Here is a 26899-nt window from a genome sequence, read left to right on the forward strand (position 1 = left end):
CTGAACATTGAGATGGGGAGAAATATTTTCCTACTGGTATACCTGTAGTCCTCAGAGGGCTGTTCCCTCCCTCCTGTCCATAAGTAAATAGCATCCACACCGACAGCTGGCCAGTGTTTTCACGTGGGACCTCAGAGACTGACACTTCACCAAAGATACTCTGATTCACTTCATTAGTATGGGATGGCAGCTTTCTCCTGTGGTACAACATACTGTTATACACACACACACAAACATATATATATATATATATGTGATCATTTGGAATCAAACCACTTTAATTGGACCACTATGACAGCAGGGATGTGACTTCAAACACCTGCACAGTGATTTTCCTCCATATGTTAAGTTTTGCTTTAATTGATTTCTATGTCATTGTGTTCTAGAGATACTGAAGGTTCTATTTTTTTTTAAATATGACATTTCTGTGGCAGTGCAGCTGTGTAGATTCACAATAATTAACGATTGGGGATGGGATGCAGCTGAATGTTTGATGCGTCCAGAGTGAGTTATAGATTCACAAATTATGATTACTTCATAAATGAGGTCTGCTGGATCTATACTGTATGTAATTCTCTCATTGACAGATTCTCAGCTTGTGTATCAACATTTGGTGCAGCTGCATCATACTTAATGGTCCTGCAGCTCTTCATGACAGCAGTAGATCAGTTACAGTTGTTAGTTGTTGCTCCAGGGCGTGAATCAACTGGATTTAGATCTCAGTCCTTCTGCTTCCTCTGTGGATAAAATGAACTTTTTTTTTTTTTTTTGTGTTTATCAGATGCCAAAATGCTGTGTTTATAATACTCAGAGACAGGATTTTACAGGCCATGACGACTCACCGTCCTCACCTGTGGCAATATTTCCATCAATTAAAGTGAAGCCTGCTCTCCTGTATTCTCCTGCAGTAGAGACGTTGCAGGCATGAGCCCAAGCATTGGTACGTGATGTCACTATCATATGGAAGCCCTTCTGTTTTCTACGCATACACCTCATGTAGCGTCAGAGCTTCAGAGACACTTGGGAAAATGTAGTTTGTGTGGATGCTAACACACTACTTGATCAGTGAAAGAGCTGAGCGACTGAAAAGCTATTTGATTCAGCAAAATGCACTTACAAACTACACTTACTTACTTGCAACCGTTCACCACGCATTCATCACACAAAAAGAATGATATCAAACAATCCGACGTCTTAAAAGGAGCTTTAAGACATGCAACTCACTTCACGTGCAAGCGATCATTTGCCTGTATGTGCGTGTCCAGTTTCCTCCAGCTCTGTGAACAGTGCAGATCCAGTGTGCAGAAATGTCTTTCAAGGCGGGACTAACACATCAGGTGATGGGCACAGTGGCTGTCATCCACTGAGGTATCATACTTTCACATCTGATCACAATGGGGAAGCGGTGTGTGTTCTCTTCACAGCTGAGAAATTACATTAATTAATCCTGGTGACTAACTATTCATGTATAACAGAGACTAGACTGTTGCCCAGGATGAAAATAAACATTTCACGCCCACGCTGCCACCCCTCAAACTTAACACCGAAGTCTGTGTGTTGTTATTTTGGTGAGTTTGTTGTGTGACTTGAGGAAGCCTGTGTAGTTTGTCGCCATCACTGAGAAATAAACTCAGCAAAAGCTCACATTGCACTTTTTGTCACTTTTTGTAAGGACTCATGTCTCCTCCTCCTTATTTCTGTGTGTCTCTCCCTTGATGTCTTCCCTTCAGTGAGCCCACTAGAGATGAAATGTGTGATCTGAAAGAACTGAGCCCTTCTGTTCAATGCAAGCTGAAATTGAATGGCCCTCACAGCCAAAAACAAAAAAGTGTCGATAAACTCACAATAAACTTTTCTCACTTGGAGCAGATGACTGCATTGATCCCTTAAAGAGGAGCTGCTAATAATGGACTGACAGTAGAGTCAGCAGTGCCAGTAAAACAAGCTTAGGGCCAAGCTGAGGAAACCTTCACATTTCTTTATCAACTGTTTTCCATCCATCTGGTTGGAATCATAAATGCTTTAAGCTGACACACAGGCCAGCGCTGCAAGTGAACAATGAAACAGATGATCTGCAGGCGGAAACTTTTAAATTTAAACATCAAATTTGTGCAGCCTCCCACCCACTGCCGTGAATTTACCTTTGAAGGAAAGGAGGGAAAAACAGAACATGATTTATGTAAACTGCAACTGTATTTAAATATGTTTTGTGGGTTTGACACTTGATTTGAAAACATCAAGGATAAAACATTTTTACTTGAAACCAAATACGTCCCAAACTAGTTTCTCTATGTCCCTGTGATCCATCCTATCAGCTTATTCAGGTCTCACTGGCAGTACACTGGTTGCTGAAGGGATGCACGACAGAAGGGAGGAGAGGCAGGGAAAAAGCAACCTAGCTCAAACTGTCGAGGCATAAACACCCTTCATGTTGGCAATAGATTATTAGGGTTCAAGTCCTGAAGGGGCAGAACTCTATTGTGTTTGTGCCTGTAAATTCAATTTTGGAAAAGCCACACCCCTCACACTGCAAGTCCAATTGACTTGAAACTGGACACACAACTCCGGCTCAGTGTGCTCTACAAAAAGCTTTTTGGACGCTAAAAGTCAGCCATTTGCCGCCTTTTTAAATTATTTTTCTAGAACATTAATAGAAATCAAAGTAGAAATTTCTACTATAAATGAGTAAGATTGGTTTTAAAACATGGCCGCCATCAACTAAAATCCTGACCTATAGGGGGAGCCACAAATATCAAAAATATGTACATCAAAACCCAGTGGACAGTGGCCTGCAAAATCTAAAGTGACGAACTGTTAGGTGCAAGTAACTGTGGCCTATCACACATTTGCTCGTAACTGAAGCAGCCTTTGAGCAATGGAAGGATTAAACTCACTGGACACATCCCACACTATCTCCTGAACATTCCCACAAAGGTTGGTTCAAATATTATGAAACAAGTGTGTGAATGGTCTGAATCCTTGTTTAGACAAAATTAAACGAGCTGAAGTAACTTTAAAGACAACTGACCTCCAGTGGTCTTCTACACAGCTGTTTCATACATATTTCAGGTTTATACAGTGAGATTATTTGTGAAACTGCGCGACACTAGTTCTTTTTTAATTAAATCTTCAATCGACCTTTCCTCTAAATAGTCCAGACCTGCCCTGTAATCAAATCATTGCCAGATCTCACTCAGGGGCCACCGAGGCTCCAGCGGGCACCGTCAGAGGTGAAGCTCCTGGGTTTGTCCTCTGGAAGGTCAGGCTATAATTATGGAATCATTTCTGCAAAGCTACCAAAATAGCGTTTTCTCTCCTTTTCACCACTAGCGCTTCATTTTAAGGTTATTAATGGGATTATAGTGAGGTGTCTTAAGATCACTTGTACTGTATATGTCAGTTGCTTCAGTGTATTTTGGATGTGAATAGGGATTCATGCTTTCCCACCTTAAATAGAAGTCAATGGAGGGCGAGAGCAGCTTTGATATGTGCATTAGCATTATGGCCGTGAGGTCAAGGTGAGGGGTCTCAGATGTTTTTCCTTCAGCATCTTCACTGTTCCTGATCTGGATTCAAACCAAAACATTGATTCACGTCAGTGCCAAACAAATGAGTCCACCTGCTGTTTCTCTATTGTATTCGTGAAACAAAGAGCAATTGATATTCTTTTCTGGAAAGCAGCTGAGGCAGTTTCTATACTGTAGATCCACTTTGTTCCGTGATAATAGGGAAATAATTGTTGTTTAAATATTATGATTGTTGCTCCCCTGGCTCTGTTTTCTTTTTCTTGACATATATAGTCAAAATATTCGTCCCATAATGTAACCAAAATGCTTGTACACTTAAGCACTTAATTAGCTCCGACAGTTAATTTAATGTTTTAATACAAGCAGCTGTTAAGCCATTCATGTGAATTGCTGTATCGAAGGCTGCCTCTCAAACACCAACATTTTAATGAGCTATTTTAATTTTTTTTGCTACAGCGCCGTTATTCTGCACCAAGGCTGTAAATAAAAGGTGTTTTAAACTTTTCCCAGTCTAGATGGACATGGCTCAGACTGGTGACCTTGACAACAGTTCAGACACTTTAAATTCAGATCAGAACTTTGTGCTGAAATGATGAGGATGCCTTTAAGGGAGGAGCTGTTGAGGAAAGTTGTCACAACAAGGTCTTAAAGTTTCCACGATGCCCTGGCTTTCCCCTGAATAATTGGGGATTTAAAGGAGCCCCCTTTTGAACATGTATTTTACTTATTTGCTGGACTAATGCAACGCACTGACTACTAGTAAAGAATACTGTACTACTACATACTCCAGCATGTAGTACAGTCGTCATCAAGGATCATCCATGGGCTGAATCCATTTTTGTAATCATTGTGGTGAGAGTTTTTTTTTTAATATGCATGTTATTGGAGCTTGGATGGGCAACAAATGAAATCACAGCTGTTGTGTCGCAAATAATCGGTGTTGTAGATGTAATAAAGGTGCTCAGTTAAGTGTTAATGAAATTGTAAAACTTGGATCAAATACGCAGCACTCTGTTCAGACTGTGAGGAGATAGATATGGGTTGTGGTGTAAACCGAAGTGGGATTATTGTTTTCGCTGAAACTGTATTAACTTTTGGCCATTCATTTATAACAGGAAGGTAATATAAAACCATCACATAACTATCTGCACACTAAACATTTGTGCAACAAATTAGAGTTTCCCCTTTTGAACAAGTGAATTTTTGCTTGAGAGCCGTGATTTTTTGTAGTTCAGAGCATGTTGGAACAGATCCTGTGGTCTTGACGCACTTGGACGGTATATTCAACCAATTCTCCTGGGAAAAGGAAAGACCATAGCTGGAGGAGAGAAAGAGATGGTAACAGACTGCTGACAGACAGGCCTTAGAAGATGAGACAGAAGATCATTGAACAAGATGAATCACCTTTCACCTGCGAATGTGGAAATAAACACATGCTGGGCAGCCAGACTTGCTGTTGTGAGAGTTAGCAGGTAACGAGAGATACCAGGCGTGAGATGTGAACACTTCCTGACAAGAGTGGCATCTGCTGCTTTTTAGGAGCCACAAGCAAAATATACGGGGGCAAAAGTGATGAGAGGAGGCTCTCTGTGGAGTCAACCAGAGCCGAGGTGAAACCTAATGATGTGCGGCAGCCAATATTAGAACAACATTTAATTAGAGGAGCAAAAGAAATGAAGGGAGACGTAAAGGGTTGGTGCATTATGAGTTTGTGAGAGAGAAATGTTCCCTGTACACCTGAATTTGTTTGTGGGTGGGTGTTTATTTGTGTGTTTGGTGCCTCTAATCATTATTGTGTTAACCACCTCATTTGGTTAATATTTGGTTAGTTATTTTATATTGATAGCACACACATATGCCATCGCTTCTGTGTCGTTAAGGCTTAATGAATTCTCCGTATTCCTCGCTCGTACCTCATTTGATTGCAGACTCTTGATTGTTGTCATTCCCAGCAGGGATTCCATGAACACTGCTGCTGGTCCAGGTGTCCTGGAAGATTTCAATGTCAGGGACAAATGGGAGAGATTTCGGTCAAATATGATGTGTGTTTATGGACCCTATATTCCCATGTTTTTGTGTCTTAATAATGAATGGGGACAAAATGCTTTGACATTGTCCCAGTATTCACCGAATGCGCCGCAGCCGTCAGCCAAAAAAAAAGGACTGCAATGTAACCCCTCCGTGTGTTTGTGCATTGTCAATGTACGTCCACTAAGGGTGTCCACCGACAGGCTCAGATTGTTATTCTAGGTGTCTGACAACATGATGGAAAATATTCTTGCAGAGATCCACCTTATTGTTACAGAGTGAGATCCTTTTTATTTAATCAGAAACAGCCACTATATCCCTCACCAAAACCACCAGACTCCATTTACAGAAACAGTCATTTCATCATTGTAAAATACATCTCATTTATACTCAAAAGAAGCAGAATAGAACTCAACAAAACCTTCTTGGTTTTGTTGAAAACAGCGATTGTTTGAGACGACTATTGTGATCTAATTTAGGTTTGTCCCAGCCAACAATTTCATCTCATCTCTACTCGTTGGGGCACGATGAACAGACTTAGTAGTAATGTTTGTTTTCCTACTATTCTATCAAATATTGTTTTGCTTCCTCAGACTGAAGCCTTCGTGAGATCGGCCTATGTTATATTCCCTCAGTGTACATTGACCCTTTACTAAGATGGAGGAAACAATATTTTCTTCACATACCCCGTACGACGGTGACATTGATGGTCTTCCAGGAGACTGACCTCCGCAGGGAAGGACATATTCTCCTTGGGGTCCTGAAACATTTGCTGTGGAAGAGTCCACCTATTGAACATCTTCATAGTGCCACTACACTACAGAGTTCAGAAACAGCTACAGCCCTGTCTATCTGTAAGGAGGGCATGAAAACACTTTGTCACAACAAGGCACTACAGCCATTTTTCAATGGGGCTGAGGATAAACACCAAGAGCTGAACCAACTCATTCGTAGGTAACTAAAACACAACAGCCATCCTACAATAATAAAAACATACATATTTCATTTCTGCCAAAAGATCCTCCAAAATCCTGCACACCAAACTTTTAAATAGTATAACTCATCACTTTATAGATACGACTCGTCACATAGCTTATTACACCTGCTGTTGTTCTGTAGTTTTACTGTGTATTGGTTAAAATTTTGATACTTTACTGAGAAGTTCCCTTTGGGTGCTCATTAAGAAATGCCTTAGTTAACTTTTTTTTTCTACCTCTGCCTTCATAGAGCTCAGCAGCATAGCAGGTTGAATACTGGTGCAGCGCACAATGCTTAAGCATTTCTGATCCCGCTGAGGTCTACATGTATTAAATTAAAATCTTTCTGATTGTCAGTCTAACTCAACATTTGTTTGCAGATATTAATGATCTTAAAATGTGTGAAGCTTTGGATTCCTAATCCAATACACTAATGCATGTTGCTGCAGATTTACTCACTGCAGCCACCCTGCATGTGCATGTTTCTGCATGAAGGTCCAAGTGTTTGCACTCTGCTGGTGCTATTGTACGTGTGACATGGATGGTTCATATGTTTGTGTGGGAGGGCAGTATTCTGCTAGTGTGACATGATTATCCCATTATATAATTAGTCTCTAATTATAGTGTGTATGCTGTTGTTGGATAATATCACATGCATACATCTGTGAGCAGCAGAGCGAGCCACATGAGTCACTACAAGGACAAAGGTAGGGCCGCTAGAAAATCCTTTCAGACTGGGGTACGTGAACATGAATCATTGATTGCTGTTAGAAAAAGGATTAATAAGAAATTTTATTATTTATATTTGTGTATTGTTGGCCACTCTGTAGGGTATTAAGAATGTGGTTTATAATCCTGACCTTGTCTCAGCCATGAAGTAGGATTACTCGTGTACTGATAAACTATACAGATCAGCTGGTTAAAACCCCTGTCAGAACCAGTCGCGAGTGAAAATACAGTTGCCTCTGGTGCAGCCTTCTCACCACTGTCCTGTCATCTGTGGATCTCTGCCTGAGGCACAACAGATCAAGGCTCTGGCACTGGTTGAGTGTGGCCAACCCCCTGAAATGTGATGTCTCAGGAGGTCAAGCTGAAACAGAAGGCAGCGCACAAGCTCTCGTCACAAATCCAAACCAAAAAGAGTCTGGCTGTTTGATTTCTCTCTGATCAACCTTGTGCTGTTGTGTCACTTTGGGCCCCTGATGTGATTTAGATCCTCTCTATCTGATAGTCCACAAGTACACAGGAATTTCTCAAAACAAGGTCTTTTCTCCTTTGTTCTCAAAAAATATCCTCATATAATGATATAAAAACACAACAAAACAATTGAAGAGCTATTAAGAGCATAACGGGGTGTCGTGGGAGTGTTGGATTCTGTAGTAGTGACCTCTAGCACATTGTGACACCTCAATATAGAGGAAGAGTAACTGTACATTTATGTGCAAACATGACAAAGTTCTGTTTGCTAGGTTAGCACCAGCACTATTTTGGCCACGTCCGCTGTTGCACAAAATCGCCTCATGTAAAAAAAGGAGACAACGGCACACACAAGCCAAAGGCTGTGTTTTCCCTGCACTCATCTGCAAACAGTTTCTGAATATCTTCACACTGGAAGGGGTTTTTCCAAGAGGTCCATTTTCAGTGACATGAAACTGTGTTAGTGTGTGGACGAAGGACCAAAAGCTACATTCTGGAAAATACCTGTGCATGATTTATACTAATAATCATTAGTAAAGTAATTTAAGTAATTTTAAGTAATTTAGTCCACTTATATACAGGAAAATGTTGTATCAGACAGTGAAATGTAGTAAATGAGTTATACTTGTTAAGTGTTATTGGTTTGATGGTTGGTATTGTTGTGATTTGGATGTCAGAGCTTTGTACAAGCAAAGCACCACATCTGAGTCTTTAACTTGAATGCGTTGTTTCGGGTTGTGGGAACTGATGCATGCATTGCCCACCTGCTCAGTGCTGCACACACAGCACCAACAGATCCTCATCCAAACAAATCCAGCTGTTTTAATGGATGCTGCTCTTTGATGGAAGTAAATTCCTCCAGCAGTTACATTTCTCAGTGTTTCTCAAGCATGTTCAAAATGAATCTTCAACACAAATAGGCTGTATGCAGTAGAAATACAACATCACTTATAGGCCTTTACGTTGAATGGTTTGTAGTCGTATTTAGGCAAAACTCCTGTAGGCCTGTGTGATTTCATTTGAGTTATTCCTACAACATAGAGGAGATTATTGGTGTAACAGGGATTGTTGTTACAAAGCAGACTAATCATTTAATCAGTCATTTACTGGTACTATCACTAATCAGTGAGCTGCTAGGCTCTTTGGGAAACCTGCATACTTTCATCCCACATGAATCAACACATGCTGTTTCCTCTACGACCCTCCACAAACATGCTGGCCAAATATCATGCATGGCTTAATTAGTGTACGTGCAGTGTCCCTGGGCTCACTCCAGCTGTCTGAGACTGGAACTGAGACGGAAGGTTAGAAAGATGAATTTGGCTTGACATGGAACATTCTGTGCTAACAAGAGCACTCAATTAGCCCCCTCAACTCAGTCCATTTGAGTGGCTGGAAATACCCTCACAACGTCATGGATCACAATTGTGTGAAGTATGACAAGTGCATTATGCAGCTAACATAGATTTTTAGAGCTAGCAGAGGTCTGATTTGTCAGTGTCTCCCTCTTGCAGACACACACACGGGCTTCACTTAATATTAGGTGCACAAGTCCTGGAAATCACTACTTTGTGCTGAGCAGATTATCTCAGATCACAGATCTAAACTGAACACTTGCAACCCAATCCCACGCACACAAAATACCCACGTGGATGATAGCCGCCCTACCCTCCCTGCGTCATGAGTAAAGCAGATTTGTCCTTTCCTGGCAGAGCTGAGATTAGTGTCCTCATCCAGAAAAACGTTTTCCTGTTGCTTGTTTGTCCTGCCCTCGTCCCTGGAAATGTGTCATGTTTATATCGGTTAAAGTCGCGCCTCCTTTGTTCCAGGGATTCCTGAAAGTTGAGAGAAGCAGGTCATACCTATGAACCTCTCACAGATAATGCCCACGCCAGCGCTGTTGGAGAAGAGAGTTCCGACACTGCCACGTGGTCTCGTGGTTCTTGTAGCGCTCAGCAGTTCCAAACAAATCTCTGTCAAGCTGTTTGAATGGTATCAAGCGAGACATACAGCAGCAGAGACTATATCTGCAGCAATTTGTGGTCAATATTAACGCGTAATGCACATTAATTATTGTCACTGACTACACTAATGTAACATTTTTTGTGGGGAGCGGTGGGGAAACTGCTTTAATCAGTTTTTTTCTGTTGTGCAAAGTAACCGATCAAGTGGTTTTGAGGTACTTGAACTTTCTTTTTCTTTCTGCTACTACTTCTACTCCACCACCTTTCAGAGGGAAATGTACTTTTCACTCCACCGCATTTATAGCTTACTTAAGTTACTTTTGCAGATTTGGATTAATCAACACATAAATTACAATGTATATATTATGGATGAGGTGATTCCCAGGGTGAAATTCACAAGCTACACACTTTTGCACATTTACTTTTACTTGGAACTGTGTATTTCTACACTGTGGTACTGGTATTTTTATTTAAGTAAATACTCTGAGTACTTGCATCACTGATTTACAGCATGTATTGATATTTTTCTCACGCTTGTATGGTCATATTTGCTCACATCCAAGCAAGAGGTTTGGTCAGTAGTTCAAAATAAACAAAGCAACCAGCTGCATTCAAGAAAGCATTATATTATGAAATATATCCAGGGAGAGAGAGAGTTTGGTCAGTCTTTAGAGAAACTCATTCAACCTCCTACAGGGAGAGAAAGATGTCAGACAACAGGCCAGGAAAGACAAAAAGGGTTGTCAAAACAGCCATTGCTTCCCTCCGCCACAACAGAAGGAAGAAAAGGAGATGTCGACCTTTAGCAGTGAGCGCTCAATAAACCACTGGATGATCACTGTTCAAAATATCTCCAGACATACATGTGAGAATCTGCTCAACTGCTTGTCCATACAATCATAGCAAAAACATTCAAACCCCCACAAGTGATGCCACAGTGACAGTATTCCACTGTCAGAGGCAGCCCATGTCACACTTCTAATGTGTTTCTTTCAGAGAAAGCAGGAATCACCAGTATGAGATTTTTCACTAATTTCTCTGACATTCTGAAATTTTGCCATAAACATGAAAATTGTTGTGCATCTTAAATCCATCACTGTGTTCTATCCAAGAACTGTTAAAAACATGACTTTGGTTTTTTGGGTTATACACAATTGGCTAAGAGATTGTTTTGACTGCGAGGGAGAGTGAATTCAATTCCACGTGCCTTGGTTTTCTCAGTAACAGGTCCTCTCTCCCTGGAGCTCATCCCAACACAAGGCCGTGCAGTCGGGGACTTGTGGGACTATCTCTTCCACTACATTATGACTGTCCCTTGACACAAACGCCCCCCCCCCCCCCCCCCCCCCCCCCCCCCCCCCCCCCCCACACACACACACACACACACACACACACAAAATACCCATGCCACCCCACCCTCCCTGCATTGTGTGTGGAGCAGATTTGTCCTTTCCTGACACAACTGAGATCAGTGTCAGCATCCAGAAAAAGTCTCTCGCTAATGTTTCCTGTTACTTGCTTGTCCTGCCCTCATCCCTGGAAACATTTAATGTTCACATAAATTAAAGAACAATTTCCTTTGTGCCTTCTGTCTTCTCACAGATAATGCCCACAGCAGCACTGTTGCGACACTCCTTTATCTCGCTGCCACATGGTCTTGTGGTTCATGCAGGTCTCAATAGCTCCAAACAAGTCTGCGCTGTCAAGATGTTTGAATGGTGTCGAGCGGGACAGACAGCAGCAGAGACAGCTGCTTCTGATCTCATGGGGAGGCAGACGTAATCAGAAGGGGTGCTGCTGTGCTGCAATAACTTGCTGTATGGTATTCAGAATCAGTATTGGCTTCATTGGGCAAGTATGTGTTTACATACAAGGAATTTGACTCTGTTCTAGAACTGGATCAGCAACAGTTGAGGCAGGTCGAACTTCCTGAGCTGACGCAGGAAGTGCATCCTCTTTTGCACCTTCTTGATGACTGAGGCCGTGTTTGTCGGCCTTATGTCCTGAGAGATGAGTGAATGCCAGAAACCTGTATTTTTCCACAGTATTGTCCACAGTGTTGTTGAGGACAGTGATAGAGGGCAGTGTTCAGCTCCAGGTTGTTCTGACTGCACCAGAGGACCAGCTGTTCCACTTCCCGTCTGTGTGCGGACTCATCCCCGTCTCGGATGAGGCGATGGCTGCTGTGTCGTCTGCAAACATCACCAGTTGAATAGACGGGTCTCCTGAGGTGCAGTTGTTGGTGTAGAGGCAGAAGAGCAAGGGGAGAGCACACATCCCTGCTTTTTTGTTACCAGACTTATTATGGAGCGTTTGAAGCCTGAGGGAACTTCACACAGCTCCAGTGATTTGTCGAAAATCTGTGTGAAGATGGGTGTCAGCTGATCTGACAGGAGGGGGGCGTGCCGTCTGGGCCTGACGCCCTCCTGATAATGCTTTGCAGTGAGAAAAAAAACAAAAGCAGAAGGCTGAACAAGTCTGGATGAGAGAATGGTTGGAGACATGGTCAACACGGGTTGTCTATTCTTCAGCGAAAACTGGAGATGACCTTTTAACTGTCAGTTTTAATATCTGTCAGCAGTAGCGCGCTCGCTAACGTTAGCCTCAAAGGCTACAATGCTAAGCGTTGCTTGGCAACGCCTTCAGCTTCTGTCTCCTTGTAGACTTGTCTTTTTCGTTGGTTTTTGTGGTCCCAAACGGAAAGTACTGATGTAATCATCCAGATTTGAACTCCTACATATCAAACATGTTTTAAATTACTGGGGGGGCCCGATGATTCTGTGAGCATCTGCATGTTGAGATCACAGTGTGGGCAGAATGCACATAATAAGAACGTTCATTAATATCAGGTGTACAGCAAAGGCCAGCGGATCAGATGTCATCAGCCAGATAATGCATGTTAATAGCAGGTGTAGATGGGGCCTTATTGTGGCTGTGGATAATTGAGTTTATACAAAACTATCGAGGACTGTCATGGTAAGAGGAGAGAAGGCGACCACGCATCTGTCATGTATTCAGGCAGACAAGCATAACAATGTAATATCACTTTTGTTAACAGGCAGCACTTATGAGCCCAGATCGAATAACAATTGTATGCTTGTTCAGTCATGTGTTGATGGAACCTGAAGGATACGTCAAAAGGAGCATATGAGTTCAGCTACACTGAAACACAACCAGAGTGATCATGGAGAGCAGGATGAAGGCCAGGCTCTGTCTGCCCTCCTCCACACTTGGTGCTTTAAAGCACAGGATTTACTGAACGAAAGAAAATATTCTCTATTTTCATATTACTTTGGCATTTCACTGTGTAGGAACTTTTCAGGAACAACCCAAAGACTCATGTGGATGCAACTTGTTTCGATAATCCTCCTCAGTGTGGATGTACTCTCAGGGAAACCAGGAAGCATCTTGTTAGTGGCCATTAATTTAATTTTAAATGCTTGGCCAGTGATAAGTATTTAATATACACATGATAGCACTGTGCAATCTGTCCAACTGCGTGCATTTGTTAAACAGCAAGGCATCTTATTGAAATAATGAGATGGTTTATTATCACAATTAAAGGCTAATGTGAGCCATACCTCCCTTTATTCAGCTGTAAATGAAAATGCTCCTGTGGTTTGTAGCTCTTTAACTGTCTTCTCAGAGGCAATTAAATAGTAACAAATAACCTGCTGTGAGGATAAAACGCAGCATCCACACATATAGAGGTATAGGGTGTGCAATTCTCTAACCTAAGTTGATGTTATTGTGCATTTTTCAGGTGGTAAAAGACAGTCCACAGCCACATTTATAGAACATAATATTACAGATCTAATGTCATAAGTCATTTCTACCATTAACAAGGAGGTCAGTGTACACAAACAGGGTTAACCAGGCCACTATATCTCAGTTTAGCAAGGACCACTGTGGGGAAAAACTGTGAAATATGTGGCCACATGGCTTGCCAGCTTCCTGAAATTGCTTATAAACACTATTTCATAGCATGCTTTGGCTTAGACTGAACGCTATCTACACCCTTATACCAATATTCTGGCAGGCTGCAGCCTATTCAAAAAGGGCCAGATAACACATAGTCCAGATAAGACACAACTTCCATTAAAGTTTCTAGGCTGCAAATAATACTATTTATCTTGGTTTGTCTCTTTTTGTCTTGTTGCCTATGCAGTGCAATGTTTCTAAAATATCACTGATTGTGTGTGAAGCCAAACTTTTTATATGCAAAATGTAATCAGTCACGGATTCAGCCAAAAGCTCCATGACAGCACAGACACTTAATCATGTTTTGTTGCACAATATAGTGTGTACATGCCCACCACAAGTCACCAGCAGTCCAAACCTCTCTTCCACCTTCATGTTTCCCCACAACTCACAGCAGGAGAAGGTGGGTGGCTGCCTCAGGCAGCTTGCTCGTGCATAATCTCTGCAGCAGGGGTTCATATATAAGAACGCCTGAAGGGTTACACTCTGATGAAATATGGTCGGAACAGTCGCATTTCTCTTGCATCCATAATCGAGGCGGCAGAGAAATTTGCCAATCCTGTCCACATGAGTCTAGTGTGTTTAAGAAAAGTGGATAACAGTAATCCTCTCTGCACAAACTGACCTGTGTTATTGTGACAGTAAGTGACAAAACACACAGGTCATTCAGGTTGGCCTTGTCCTCTCTACAGGGACTGAGTTTGTTTTCTTTGCATAACATAGTTGTTTACATTCCATACAAACTCTTTCTCATTTCAACTGTGCAGCAAAGTGTTTCTTTCACACCATTAAATGTTTACAGCTTACAGATTGCGAAATCTAAAAAGTGTTGCATTGTGTTTGAGTGTACAGTTTGACTTTAACTGGCTTTTATGTTGTCTCATTTTTGCTTAATTGTTAGCAATTTCATACAGACTGAAAAAAAAAATGTAATTTCAACTTCAAACAAGTGTCATGTGCAATGTCATAAACTAAAAAGTAATGTGCGTTGTTTTTGATGGGCTCCATGAAGGGGTATGAAGGCCAGCAATTATATCAGGGTGCCTCCCCCCCTTCGCAGTACCATAGTAACTATCAAACACATGCATCACACTAACCTCTGCGATGGCTGGAACTGTTTCTCTTTGTTGAGGCGTCTGATGTCAGACGGTAGTGATGATGATGATGCTACTCGCAGCTGGTTCTCCAGGTTTGGGTCAGTCAGTCTTGAGCAGTGCTTTGCAGGAGTCCGTTTTGAAAAGAGTTGCTCTCGTTAGTCGTTTGTTGCTTTGCAGCTCAGTGATTTCATGTTGTAGGTTGTCAGACTCATCAGCTGGTTCCACATTAAATACGTTCAGTTCCTTTTGTTGACTTTTCCTGTCCTGAAACCTCTCACCAAACGACTGAAGGAGCTTTCACACTCAGTATATTCAGATGTTTAAGCAGCTTTTGTTCTTGCAGAGGAGGAACATGCAGTGTTTCCTCTTTCCAGCTGCACTTGTCACAGCTTTAATTTCACATCCAATGATTTCACATTTGAAAGCAGAGAGCTGAGAAGCTGCTGGAGCTTGAGGTTCAGCTCTAAGAGGTTCTTGGTAATGGAGGGAAGATGAATGGAACCAGTTTGATGTTTAATAAGACAGCTAAACGAGGCTAATTCTACAGCGGGAACATTTCCCTAGAACCCTTGAGACTATAGTGTTCTGAACTGAAGTGCTCTCTACTGAGTTTTCAATAATCTGTCAGGACGAATTACTACCTTTTACATTAGAACTCAGTGGGCCAAGTTTTTCGATTTTATCCTCCTAGTTTGACGTCATTACCCACCAAAGCATCTAAATGTCAACACCTGCTCTTGGAGGTTTGGAAATGTTGGTTGCACATTGTACTCGGGGACAGGCCAGAGGAACTCCTGACTTCTCAACAAGAGGAGCAGCCATGTTCAAATGTTTCAACTCAGGTTGTGATGCCAGCCCTTATTTTAAACACAGCTACATAACTCATGGCTTTATAGACAAGCTGAATTGTTTTATCATTACTATTGTTATTTTATTTTATTTAATGTTTTTGTTTTTACAAATTATCATTTTCATTTGTACTCCCAAAATCGGCATCAAGCTGCTTTTTTGCACATGAAGTAGATTATTTTCTCAAGTATATTTTTCTGAAATATATTTTGATGGTCAAAGAAAGCATCTCCATTTTCATTTTACAAGCCAAAGATGCCCGAGATTTCAATTCAGTGAAATAAATTGCTGATTGTATCTTCAAAGCGGTCGTGAAAAAGTATTATGAGCTTCTTTTTTAAAAGGGACGCTTTGTTGGACTTGAGCAGGAGGTTAATATATGCTGTTATAGTGTCGGACATGCACTGAAGCTCATGGGGAACAACTCATAACACCATGTGGAAAGAGGGCAGGATAAAACACAAACAAAGATAGCATCACTTATTTTAGCTTTAATACTGTATTTGAACTGTAGTAGAAGCAAACAAAGAGCATTTCTTCCCACTCTGTGATTTGTTGTTTCTGTTATTTGCTGGCAGTGATTTGTTGTAACTAACAAAGTCTTCTCTCCTCTCGCAGGTGGAATCCCCTTCATCCTGACCGGGGAACTGTTTGAACAGTCCTACCGACCTGCCGCTTTCATGATCGCCGGCACCGTAAACTGGCTGTCCAACTTTGCTGTGGGCCTCCTGTTCCCATTCATTCAGGTGAGTTACCTCTTCCCCATTGTGTACACATTCTATTAGTGTTGGGGTCAGGCTTTGGCGCTCGCTCAGTTCATGGTTCTGACAGTTGTAGACAGGCGTCAAATAAACACGTGACGCCATTCTAAAACAAACAAGCGTGACACACACAGTAAGACATCAGCGGGCTGTCAGCTGAACCAAACCAACACCGGCTGTGTTTGTCACTTCAGCCTTCGCAGCCCATTAAAGTTGTCAGCTCTTCAATAATCCCTGCAGCGGCTGCCTGCCGTACGATCTTGTCCAGTGGCTGTGCTGCCTGTGATGTTTCTGGAGTTCTATCACATAAGATTATGTATTTCATATTTTAATCATATGCAGCCTCTGAGCTGCTGGAAGGGGGTCGGCGAGCCCTGCTAATTTACAAGCTTTCTAACAATAATCGTTTTTAAGTTAATGATCAGAGTGTTCCTGGCTGCACACACGCTGCACTTTTTTAGTGAGTCTGAATCACCTGTAAAGGACTGTGAAGGAAATATGGATGACGATTAAAAAAACAGAACTAGCATGCAACCCTACTGACTTTTGCAAGGTAGCTTTCTACATATGAAAATTGTTGAGACCCTAGCAATACCAGATGGAAATGAAGACTCCAGTCCCACTTCCTTTACTGTAAGACAGCGTGATCACCACCTCAGCTAGAAGAGAAGTGAGGAGCGGCAGCTAAGCCACAGAGGGGGTTCCACCAGGCTTTTGCTTTTATTACTCAACGAGCACTTTTTATTTCCCTTGTTAGGGTGTAAGTCTGTGAGATTTTCTCCTCAACTGCAAGATAATGGCACTAAAACATGGTGCAAAGCTGCGCTCCACCCATTTAACATTCAGTTCATCACCATGAGAGGTACTGAGTCTGTGGTAAGAGTTGTGTAACGCCTTCTGTGGCTCTGGAGAGAGTTTCCCAAAGTTTAAAAAAATAACCCTGATGACGCCATCTCAGTTTTGGCTTGATAATTATTTTTTTTCACACAGAAATCCTGAGTTATAAATGAAGTTTGAAACAAGTGGACATTTAAGAGGCAGGCAGTCTAATGAGAGATTGCATGATGGGAAATGTAGGATCCAGCAAATTAAAGTCTGGATATGTTTTGCTCCGCTGCTTCAATGTTGACTGTTCTTTTAAAAATCTATTTCTTCTGTCCTATACCACTTTTTGGAGGTGCAGCTCCAGCTGATGTGTTTTTTTGACATCCATTTATTTGTTCAATGCTGTCAGCTGTCAACCCGAGCCACATAATGGCTAGTGCTGAAGTGGCTGTCTGTTTTCCCCCCTCTTACACACACAGATCTAGGAACATGGTTTTGTACTGGGCTGTGAGCTCTGTCAAATGCCTTTGAGTGGCCAGCAGCGCTGCGGCTGAACTGATCCAGTATGGACACTGACTGCGGAGGCCTTGTAAGCGAGGTGTTACTGACGAACCGTGAGACATGACAGGAATTCTGAATGTAAAGCATTCAACACAGAAGCACTTTCAAAGCCTCAAAGCAGCTGTAGCTGCTGATTGAATGACAATAGAAAATAATAGTAATTGTGATTTATTTTTGGTTTAAGTAGGAGGTCTTCAGGTGTTGTTGTTCGTACAAAAGCAGATGCCTACTTAGGCCACTATCATGTTTGTAGCTTTTCAAAAAAAGAAACCTTCTACAGGAAAATACCCTAAGCTATTAAGAAGGATAAATGTGTTCTTTAAGAGTGGAGTGTAAGCAAATGCACCAGTTTCAGACAGAAGAGCCTATTAGTGTCTGAAACTGGAATGTTTTTCCTGGAAGCTGCAGGGTCCTCTTTCAGCTTCTAAAACCGGACTGTTGCTCCAGGTGGCTTCACATCACTGCCTCGTCTCATTTTACCTCTTCTATTTCCTCTCTCTTTGTTTGGCCTCACAGCTTGTTTTTCTCTGTCGCTCACTCTTTACTTCACTCCTTAATTCCTACCTTTAACTTCAGTGTTTTTCACTTTACACTCTCTTCACTGAAGCAACTTCCCATCAGTACATTGTGCTTGTGCACTTAAGAATTGGCTTTTCTGATGTTAGAGAATATTGCTCAGTATTGCTTGCTTGGGTTTGGACACTTGATGGATTGTTGGTGTGTTGTTGAGTTCCGAGTTGGTGTATTAGTTTTTGTTTTTGTTGTGGGTCGGCACTATCGCAGTAGCCACAAGTCTCTTTGACTTCAGCGTTTCCAAAAGGTTTTTCACTGATAGGTTGTGTCTGAAATCACTCCCAGCTTACTCAACAGCTATTTCATGTTAGAGTCTGAATTCTGAGTGGGAAATTTATGCTCTTCCTAGCTCAAAAATGCTGTGCTCAAAAATGTGAAAATGACCCTTGTGTGATCATGCATGCAACCACTATGCCTGTTAGCGATGAGGCGAAGTCCTTTAAATTTATGATGATTGATGTTGAAGTATAAATTCACAGTGAGTTAAATGTATTAATCTGGCAGCATAGTTTTATTCTCAAGTAAATTTAACAGAAAAAGTGAAGAAGTGTCAGAATATATGATCCTCAAATAAGTAAGAATTAATAAATAAAAAAGAAATGGCGATTGAAAACATTCATCAGGAAATGGTTAATTGACTGTCAACATAATTATCTCTGGCCACACTAACTAAAGACAAATGTGTCTTTAAAGAACAGATAACGGTATAAATCTGATGGTAAGATATTGTCTTTAGGAAGTACTGTGCTGTGTTTGTGCCACTGATAGTGAGACTTATCTGAGATAGTGCTTGCTCCACAGGACTCAAACACACTTCCATGTACATTAACGCTTTAGGCCCGTGTTTGTCTTCTCATCCCGTGATCACTCTCTAGGCTTCGACTGCCTTTTTGCAATCCACCAACGCTCAGATACATGCTGAGAAAAAGACATAGCTAAATGCTTTATCCAAAGCCCTCTTAGTTTAATCATTGCCTTCTCTTGTGAGTTAATAGACTTAAGGAGGAGGAGGATCTGCCAAACACTTGAGAAGTACAGGGAATTGCAGAGTTAGATTAATTCAGTGTGTAGAGGAGATAGGGACAGCTCTTGTGCTCCCTCCCAAGCCAACACAACCGTCCAGACAGACAACCCCACAGAGATCACGTACCCCAGGTAATCTGCTCTGGGTCTGCGGAGTCAAATGCTCTGAATTGAACCCACTTAACAAGGCCTATCAGTGAGAGTAAAGCAAACATACTGGGCGGATTTAATTCAATTTACATTCCTCTTCAGTGGGTATTAGTGGAGCACCACCAGCTCTATTGACAAGCTGACCTCAACACCTTGGACGAACTGGCAGACCATATTCTGCAGTTTGCTCGCCCTCATGTTGTGTCCAGCAACAAGGTTGGATCCCGGATCATGACCAGGGTCTTAGAGAAAATGAGTCTGGGATGTCCCCCCTACATGGGGCAGCACAGCAGAGGGTGCAAACCCCCTGTGTGGGCCAGTGTCGGCAGAGCGCTGATAAAACCTTGACATATGACTTTTCCTTTATCTGCCATGTCCTGCAGGAAGAACAGCACATCAGAACATTAAGTTGCCTGCTATTACACCAATTACAGTCACTTTGCCCGGCAAGCGTGAATACTCTGAATGCGTTCCATCTTGCTGGTGGGCAGACTGACAGCATCCCCTCACAGGCCAGGTCCAGAGGGCTAACCATTTAGTGAGAAGGTAAAATTCCTTGAATACAAATGCTGTCCCTCTGGCGGTACTGGGGGAATCAGGCTGAGAGGGGAGTCGTGGAGCATTCGCTTGTGAAGACAACGTATCCCCTGCGGGTGGCCTGCAGGTACAGTATCTCTGCCAAAACCCAGCTGACGGCCTGTAGGTTTGGAGGGTTGGCCCCGGACAGGAGGTCTGCCCCCGTGTTCGTGGACTCGAGTTGTGTGCAGTGGCAGATGCCTGCCGCTCCACACTCTAAGCCTGTGTGCCAGCTCGTCAGGGTGCGTAATGCAAGCTATCAGCTGATGCAGCCTGACTCATTATTTTTGGACATTATTCTCACTCCAATCCAGCAATTTATATATACGATTATTGGAAAGAAAAGGCAGGCCAATCAGATGAAAAACTCCCTGAAAAATGCCATTTACCACACAAACATCCCATCACAGGTGATGTCACTGTTTTTGCTTTTTAAATGACATTTTACGCACTCTGGTGCATAGCAAGCAGCTCATTTGTGGTATCTCCTCATTTTTCTTTTCACTTTCTATGATGCTGAGCATATGCTGAGCTGTAACTGTCACAACCTTGTTTACTGGAAACTGCAGTGAATGGTGTCTCTATGTGGCAAGAAATAACTTCTGGACAAGCAATGAAGTAACAAGTGAAAATCAGTTTCAATCTATTTGCTTTTCTTAATCTGCATATTTTTGGTGTAAAAACGAAAAATAATAAGCTGTAGCTGTTCTTAACAGAACATGACAAGTGAAAAGCCGTCAGCAGCTTGTAGATGTCTCTCTATTGCTGAGCCCAGACAGGACAGGTCACCATCAGTAGTTCATTTCTATTACTATGCCCATTCAGGAAAGCGGGGTGCTTGTACAGCATTCAGATCTGAAATCCTGTGTGGTTTCCTGCTACAGTCTAACCGCTTTTCTGGATTAACGGCGGAGAAAGCATAGGCATTTTCTCAAGAGACACCAAGCCGTAGAATTGGATGCAGGGCTTTGTTTCACCATTTGTTGTACCAGGATTGAAAACAATTTTGCTTCCTGCAGTGAAATTGCTCATAAGTGTTAACTGACAAATAGCTCCAAAGGAGAGATTTATTTCTCATTAATAATTCCTATATGTTGGCCATTATAAATTGCATCGTCTGTACATTACAATTCCCTCAAGCCCTTTATACTATATTTCAGTATCACACTTGAGATACTGCAAATCCATTTCAGCTGGCCAGAAAAAAAAAGTTTGTTTTTTTTTTTTTTTTTCTTTTATGGATTAAAATGTTAGTTCCACAGAGCGGCACATGTTCCATGGCAGAGTTACTTAGTCAATACTCTGCTCTCCACTTTTCCCAAAAGGAGTTTAAGGCATCGACTCATTAAGTGCTGCTGCATGAGAGAAACTAAAACTCTTGCTCTTTTTAGTGAGCTACTGTAAATGAATGGGACAAGCTGCTGAGAGGGATAGAAGACGTGACTTTGCGCAAATTAGCAATAAACAGCGAGGTTGATCTGCAGCGAGTCTGAGGAGAAAATGAGCCTGGAAATGAGCTTGATTTGTGTGCATTAGCTTTTTTCTATTGAGCTGGAGAAGGAGTTTTGTTGGGAAATCGAAGTACTATGGCCTGTATATGTATTCTGAATTTACTCTCTGCCCCTGTCTGTCTTCTGCTTCTTTTTCCTCTCTCTCTAGTTTTGACACTTCATCAAATCTTTGCACTAATTTCTACCAATAGATGATGAGTACAGGTCATTTACCTGTAAAGATGATCTGACGACAACGCAGTCAGGTGAATCATTATTGTGCGCTAAATGTGACATTTTTATGCTTACCTTGACCTATATTATATATCAGCTCTGCCTGTTTATATAGAGTGTGACCATAGACGAGTGAAGAGGTTGCTATTGAATTCCAGGGGGGAGGAATCAATGTGACATTTAGTTGGAAATGGTTACATCTAAGAAGTCTGGCTCTTCATTTCACTGCCCATGCTCTTGTGCACCAGCCTTGTGCTGCTTTTATGTCACCTTTCTCTAAAAGTGTCATGTCCTCCTCCTTTCTGTTCCTCTGCAGTACACACAGCTTTCTCCCAAGGACTTTAGCTGGGGGACCCGCTGAGCAGATGTAACTTCATCTGCTGTCCCTTTGACCTCTTTTACATATTCAAGCAAGCATAAATTGTGCCCTTCTGTGTCTTAATTCCTCACTGTCTTTTTGCCTTTTTCAGCCCTCTCTCCAACACATCAGTCTCCTAATGTGCCATATAAAGTCTGTTGGTGTGTGAGCAGTTGCTATGCTAAGATTGGCTAAATGCATCATGGGTCCTGCTCTGTGGGCTACTTAAAGGTCAGTTAGGTAATAGTTTGACATATTTGGAAATATGCTTCTTAACTTAGTTGACTTAGAGTTAGATGAGATCCAGACTACTCTCATGTCTGCATGTTAACTGTGGAATTAAAGCTACAAGGTGACTGGTTGAGCCTAGGACTGGAGGAAGGGGAAATAAGATACTATAACAACAATAAGATACTAACACTAATACTGCTACTACTACAATGTCTCTCACTTGTTTAATCCTCACAAAACAGAAATGTAAAACTGGATCTGTGTTTTTAGAGGCATTTATGTGCTAACCCAGTGTCCCTGCTTAGAATTTCAAAACATTTCAGCTGCAGTTTGGTAGCTCTGAATTTGACACGAGAGCAGTATCAAACTTACCTTGATGAAAAAAAGAGAATATTTCTTGACATGCTGACCTGTTCATTTAAGCAGTGATGAAGCTGTGTAGACACATTCCTCTCTTAAATGCTTTTAACTAAACTCAATCATCCATTTTCTGGAAACTGTCTGAACAAATCTTAGACAAACATATAACGATGGCATTTACACTGTGATTGATACCTATCTTCCTGACAGGAGATGGAATTGTATTTATTTAATAGTATGACAGAAGTGAAGTCTTACTGTCTGTTATAATTGCCCTCTGTGCCGAGGACACATTTCAGCCCAGATTTATATGGAAGCAGAACTTTGCCCTCAGCCAAAACGTCCCAGTTGTCCCTCATTAGATCCTAATGGCATTTGACATTTCAATCTTCATGAGTTGAAAACTATAGATATACTATGAACACTGAAGATCATGCCCTCTCAAAGCCACAGTTTTCTCAGCTTATTCAAGCACTCAACCTTCCTTTGCTGGAAGATCCAGCGGCTTGTTTTTAGCTGTTTACAAACACCAGTTCACTGTTCACAGAGATACCTGGTGCTTAAGCGTTTTATCGTTCAGAGAGATTTTACTGAGGAGAGATTTGATTCCGTTTTTAGGGGGTTATTTCACAGTCTGTGACATAACAGCTTTGCATACCACAACAAAATACTCTACAGGGGGAAATATTTGCATATCATTAAATTCATGATTGAATGAATACATAAGATGCATCGTATTAAACGGTGCCTTATCACGTACCTTATTGAAATTCCAGTCTTGGCAACGTAATGGAGATATTACTCATGCATATTTCTCATGCATCTGATTGGCTGACTTAAGCTGAATGCAGGAAAACATTTTAATACTTCAAAGATCTGAGAGACAGGAGAGTTAATACTGGTGAATCTACACAGTGTCTCTGCTTTATAAATACACTGAGTAATTGCATTTAATTTGTTGCTTAATCAGTACTGAGGCACCAGACGCCATCATAAAATCAGCATGAAAGCCTATAGGTGGGACGAGTGTTGCGCTCACATGCTCATTCACGTCAATCACACATTAACATGACAGACTGTGGTTTTCCACATGAAGCCCTGCATGTGTCATTTCAGAACTCCTGTGCCTGTCTTCATTTAAATAATTGCTATGGCTGATAATTTGTTTAATCCAGGGGCTATTGCTCTTTTGCGTGCCTTGTCTGTATCTCTAGTCTTGCACTGAATTTGCACTTGCTTAGAAATAGTCTGCATGCGTGAGCATCATGGCTGTGCAACTGAGGAATAAGTCTGACCTCTAGTCAGTGCAGTGGGATGCAGGCATTTAGCCCCAGGCGTTCATCAGGACATTTGCTAGCAGTATTCAGTTACAATCGCACTCTGCTGAGGATAAGCACAAAGGACATGAGCACAGGATGTTTCAGGCATAACCTTGTTAAGTTGTGAAATACGGGAGCAGGGACTCTGAAATTCATCAACATATCACTGTGCTGTATCCAACAATTAAGCTAATGTGACGCAACTACACAGGAAGGTATAATTGCCTTGTATTACAGTACACCTATCTCCACTAAGGCATGACTACATTGAGTGAACAGCATGTCTCATTTGTGTTCATGCACAAGTGCACACATACAGTTTTCACATTACAGCTCAGGTCATTAAATGGCAAACTCCTACTGCTGCAGCTGAAGGCCACATATATAACAATGTCAATCCACTATGGATTGACATTAGTTCCACTTTTTCAAGCTACAGACACAGTTTAAGACATGGTCTAGGTAAACAAAGCCCTAGAAGGAGTGACTGACAGGGAAATGCTTACACAAGGTTGAGGGAGGGAGGGGGCAGGGACCAAAACGACAGTTAAACCTAGGACTGTATGTATATGTGTATCTAGTACAAATGCAGTTTCCTTGGAGCTTTACTACAGATGTGCACCTCTTACAGTACCAGGGGTGGAAGGTGAATAAGTGCATTTACTCAAGTGCAATACTTGAGGTATTTGTACTTTATTTGAGTATTTCCATTTCATGCAGCCTTATACTTTACTCCACTGGATCTCAGACGGAAATGTTGTTTATCTTTTTACTCCACTACATTTAGCTGCAGCTCTAGTTACTGTTCAATTACATTTTTTCATACCCGTCCTGTACAGTGAAAACCATGTGTCTCCGAATTTGATGAATCTGAATGCTTGTGATAAACTGGAGGATCATGGGTTGAGAAAATTGTCCTACCACTTAAGCTAAATAAACAATTTAAAAAGCCTCTTGGATTCGCTGGAAACTGCATTGTCGCAAAGCTGAAAACAGGCTGTTTTTCTGAGCTCATGAAAAGTTAAGATAAATGGTTCTCAACAAACATGATGATGATCATATTGAAAATGACGCACTGCTGATTAAACCACCAACAGTCTATAAACTAGTTAAGAGTTAGCTCAACCTTGTTTTTCCTCTATGATGAGTACTTTTACTTTTGACACTGTAAAGGTCCAGTTTGCAGTTTTTTGTGGCCTCTAGTTGTGAGGTTGCAACTATAGTCTTATTGTAAAGTTCTGAATGCAGGACTTTTACAGTTTACTCGTAGAGGAGTTTTTTCACAGTGTGGTATTAGAACATTTACTTACATAAAGGGTCTGAATGCTCCTCCTGCACTGTGCAGTACAACCAATGCCCTGCCCATTGCTGCAACGACAACCTTTTCTTTTTTAAAATGAATTGTTCTAGCCAAAGACACACACGTACACATGCAAGCACACACAGGCAAGGTTTGTCTTACTGTAGCTTGAAGGACGTGTTCTCAGAGAAACAGAAAGAGTCAGACAAAAGTCAGTGCAGAAGTTTGAGATCAGAGCGAAACTTTGCTGGCGGCATGCTGGACATCGTAGTGACGTTGAGTTGACCTTCTGTCAAATGTTTTCTGCTTGTTTTCTCTGCAGCCCCTGCAGATAAGCCTAATTTTGTCCTTTCAGTCAGCTGCACCAGTGTGTCATGCGTGGGAGGAAAAGGGTGAGAACTAAAATAGCTGAGAAGGGCATATCAAACACTCAGATCGTGGTTTCTCAGAGGAGGAAGTTGTTACTTTTATAGGATCAGTCGATTCTTTTCTTTGACTTTAGTCTTATCGATTTTAAGATGAAACACAAACAGGCCACAAAAACATTAACAAGAGGACAGATCAGATCACCGAGGGCAATGCATGCCGGTTCTTTCCCTCACACTGATTACGGGTTTCCTGCATGTGATGGGTTAGCTCCCCAATTTTCACAGGAGGAACGGACGTGTGTGTTATTTCCAAAGCATAAATATCCAGATACAAACACTTAAAGGTACCCTGTGGATTTTGTGACCACTGCTGCAGCAAGACAATGTTCCTGAATTGTTTGTGCCTAATGTTCCATCACAAGTATGTGATACACATTTCTGCAGACTGCGGAGGCAGAGGACATGCACCAGTAACAGAGGAGACCGCACGACAATGTTAACAATGCAGCTAATAACACATTTAAAAATGAGTCTGATGGGAATGTCATTAGTTTTGCAGGCAATTGACAGAAACCAAAGTGCTAGTTTGATCAGAAGATGGTGCTGGATGAAAAGTCACAGGATCACCAATGTTTTTGCAGTTTATTCTCTAGGGACCTTTGAACATCTGTAGCAGATTTCACAGCAATCCATCCAATAGTTGCCAAGATATTTGACACCAAACCACAAATGCCAACTCACGGTGGCCTTACCGGGAAAGTCAGGGGATCAGCAACGTCAGTGGACTTCATCATACAGGGACTATGACTGCCTGTGCACACTTCCATGACAGTCCACCCAATAGACGTTTTATTTTATATGTTTATATTTCAGTCTGGACCATAGTGGTGGACCGACTGACAGAGCGACACACTAAAAACTAAAATAGAAAATATTTATTTAATATCAAGCTAATGAAGAACCCATTGTCAGCTATCAATACACGTATAGAATCGCAATATACTTGACTTTTTCCACTTTTCCCAGTGAAAATACATTTGCTCATGTAACATTTTGTCCAACATTTAACAACTGCTCTAAAATGTTGTAGTAGAATCTCCCCGCCATCTTATTTCTTCATAAAACATGTAAGTGACTGAAGTGTCCTGTT

General features: G+C 41.6%; 1 protein-coding gene across 2 annotated transcripts in view; it reads left to right on the top strand.

The window, feature by feature from the left end:
* slc2a9l2 (solute carrier family 2 member 9, like 2) overlaps positions 1 to 26899 on the top strand; it is a 94879-nt gene that overhangs the window by 61043 nt on the left and 6937 nt on the right. For both annotated transcript variants that reach the window (XM_041955272.1, XM_041955279.1), the window contains one exon: positions 16239 to 16366. In XM_041955272.1, the coding sequence (XP_041811206.1) occupies positions 16239 to 16366 (128 nt within the window). The remainder of the gene's footprint in view (positions 1 to 16238; positions 16367 to 26899) is intronic.

The sequence above is a fragment of the Chelmon rostratus genome, chromosome 2, assembly GCF_017976325.1.
Source record: "Chelmon rostratus isolate fCheRos1 chromosome 2, fCheRos1.pri, whole genome shotgun sequence".
In the NCBI taxonomy this organism is placed as follows: Eukaryota; Metazoa; Chordata; class Actinopteri; order Chaetodontiformes; family Chaetodontidae; genus Chelmon; species Chelmon rostratus.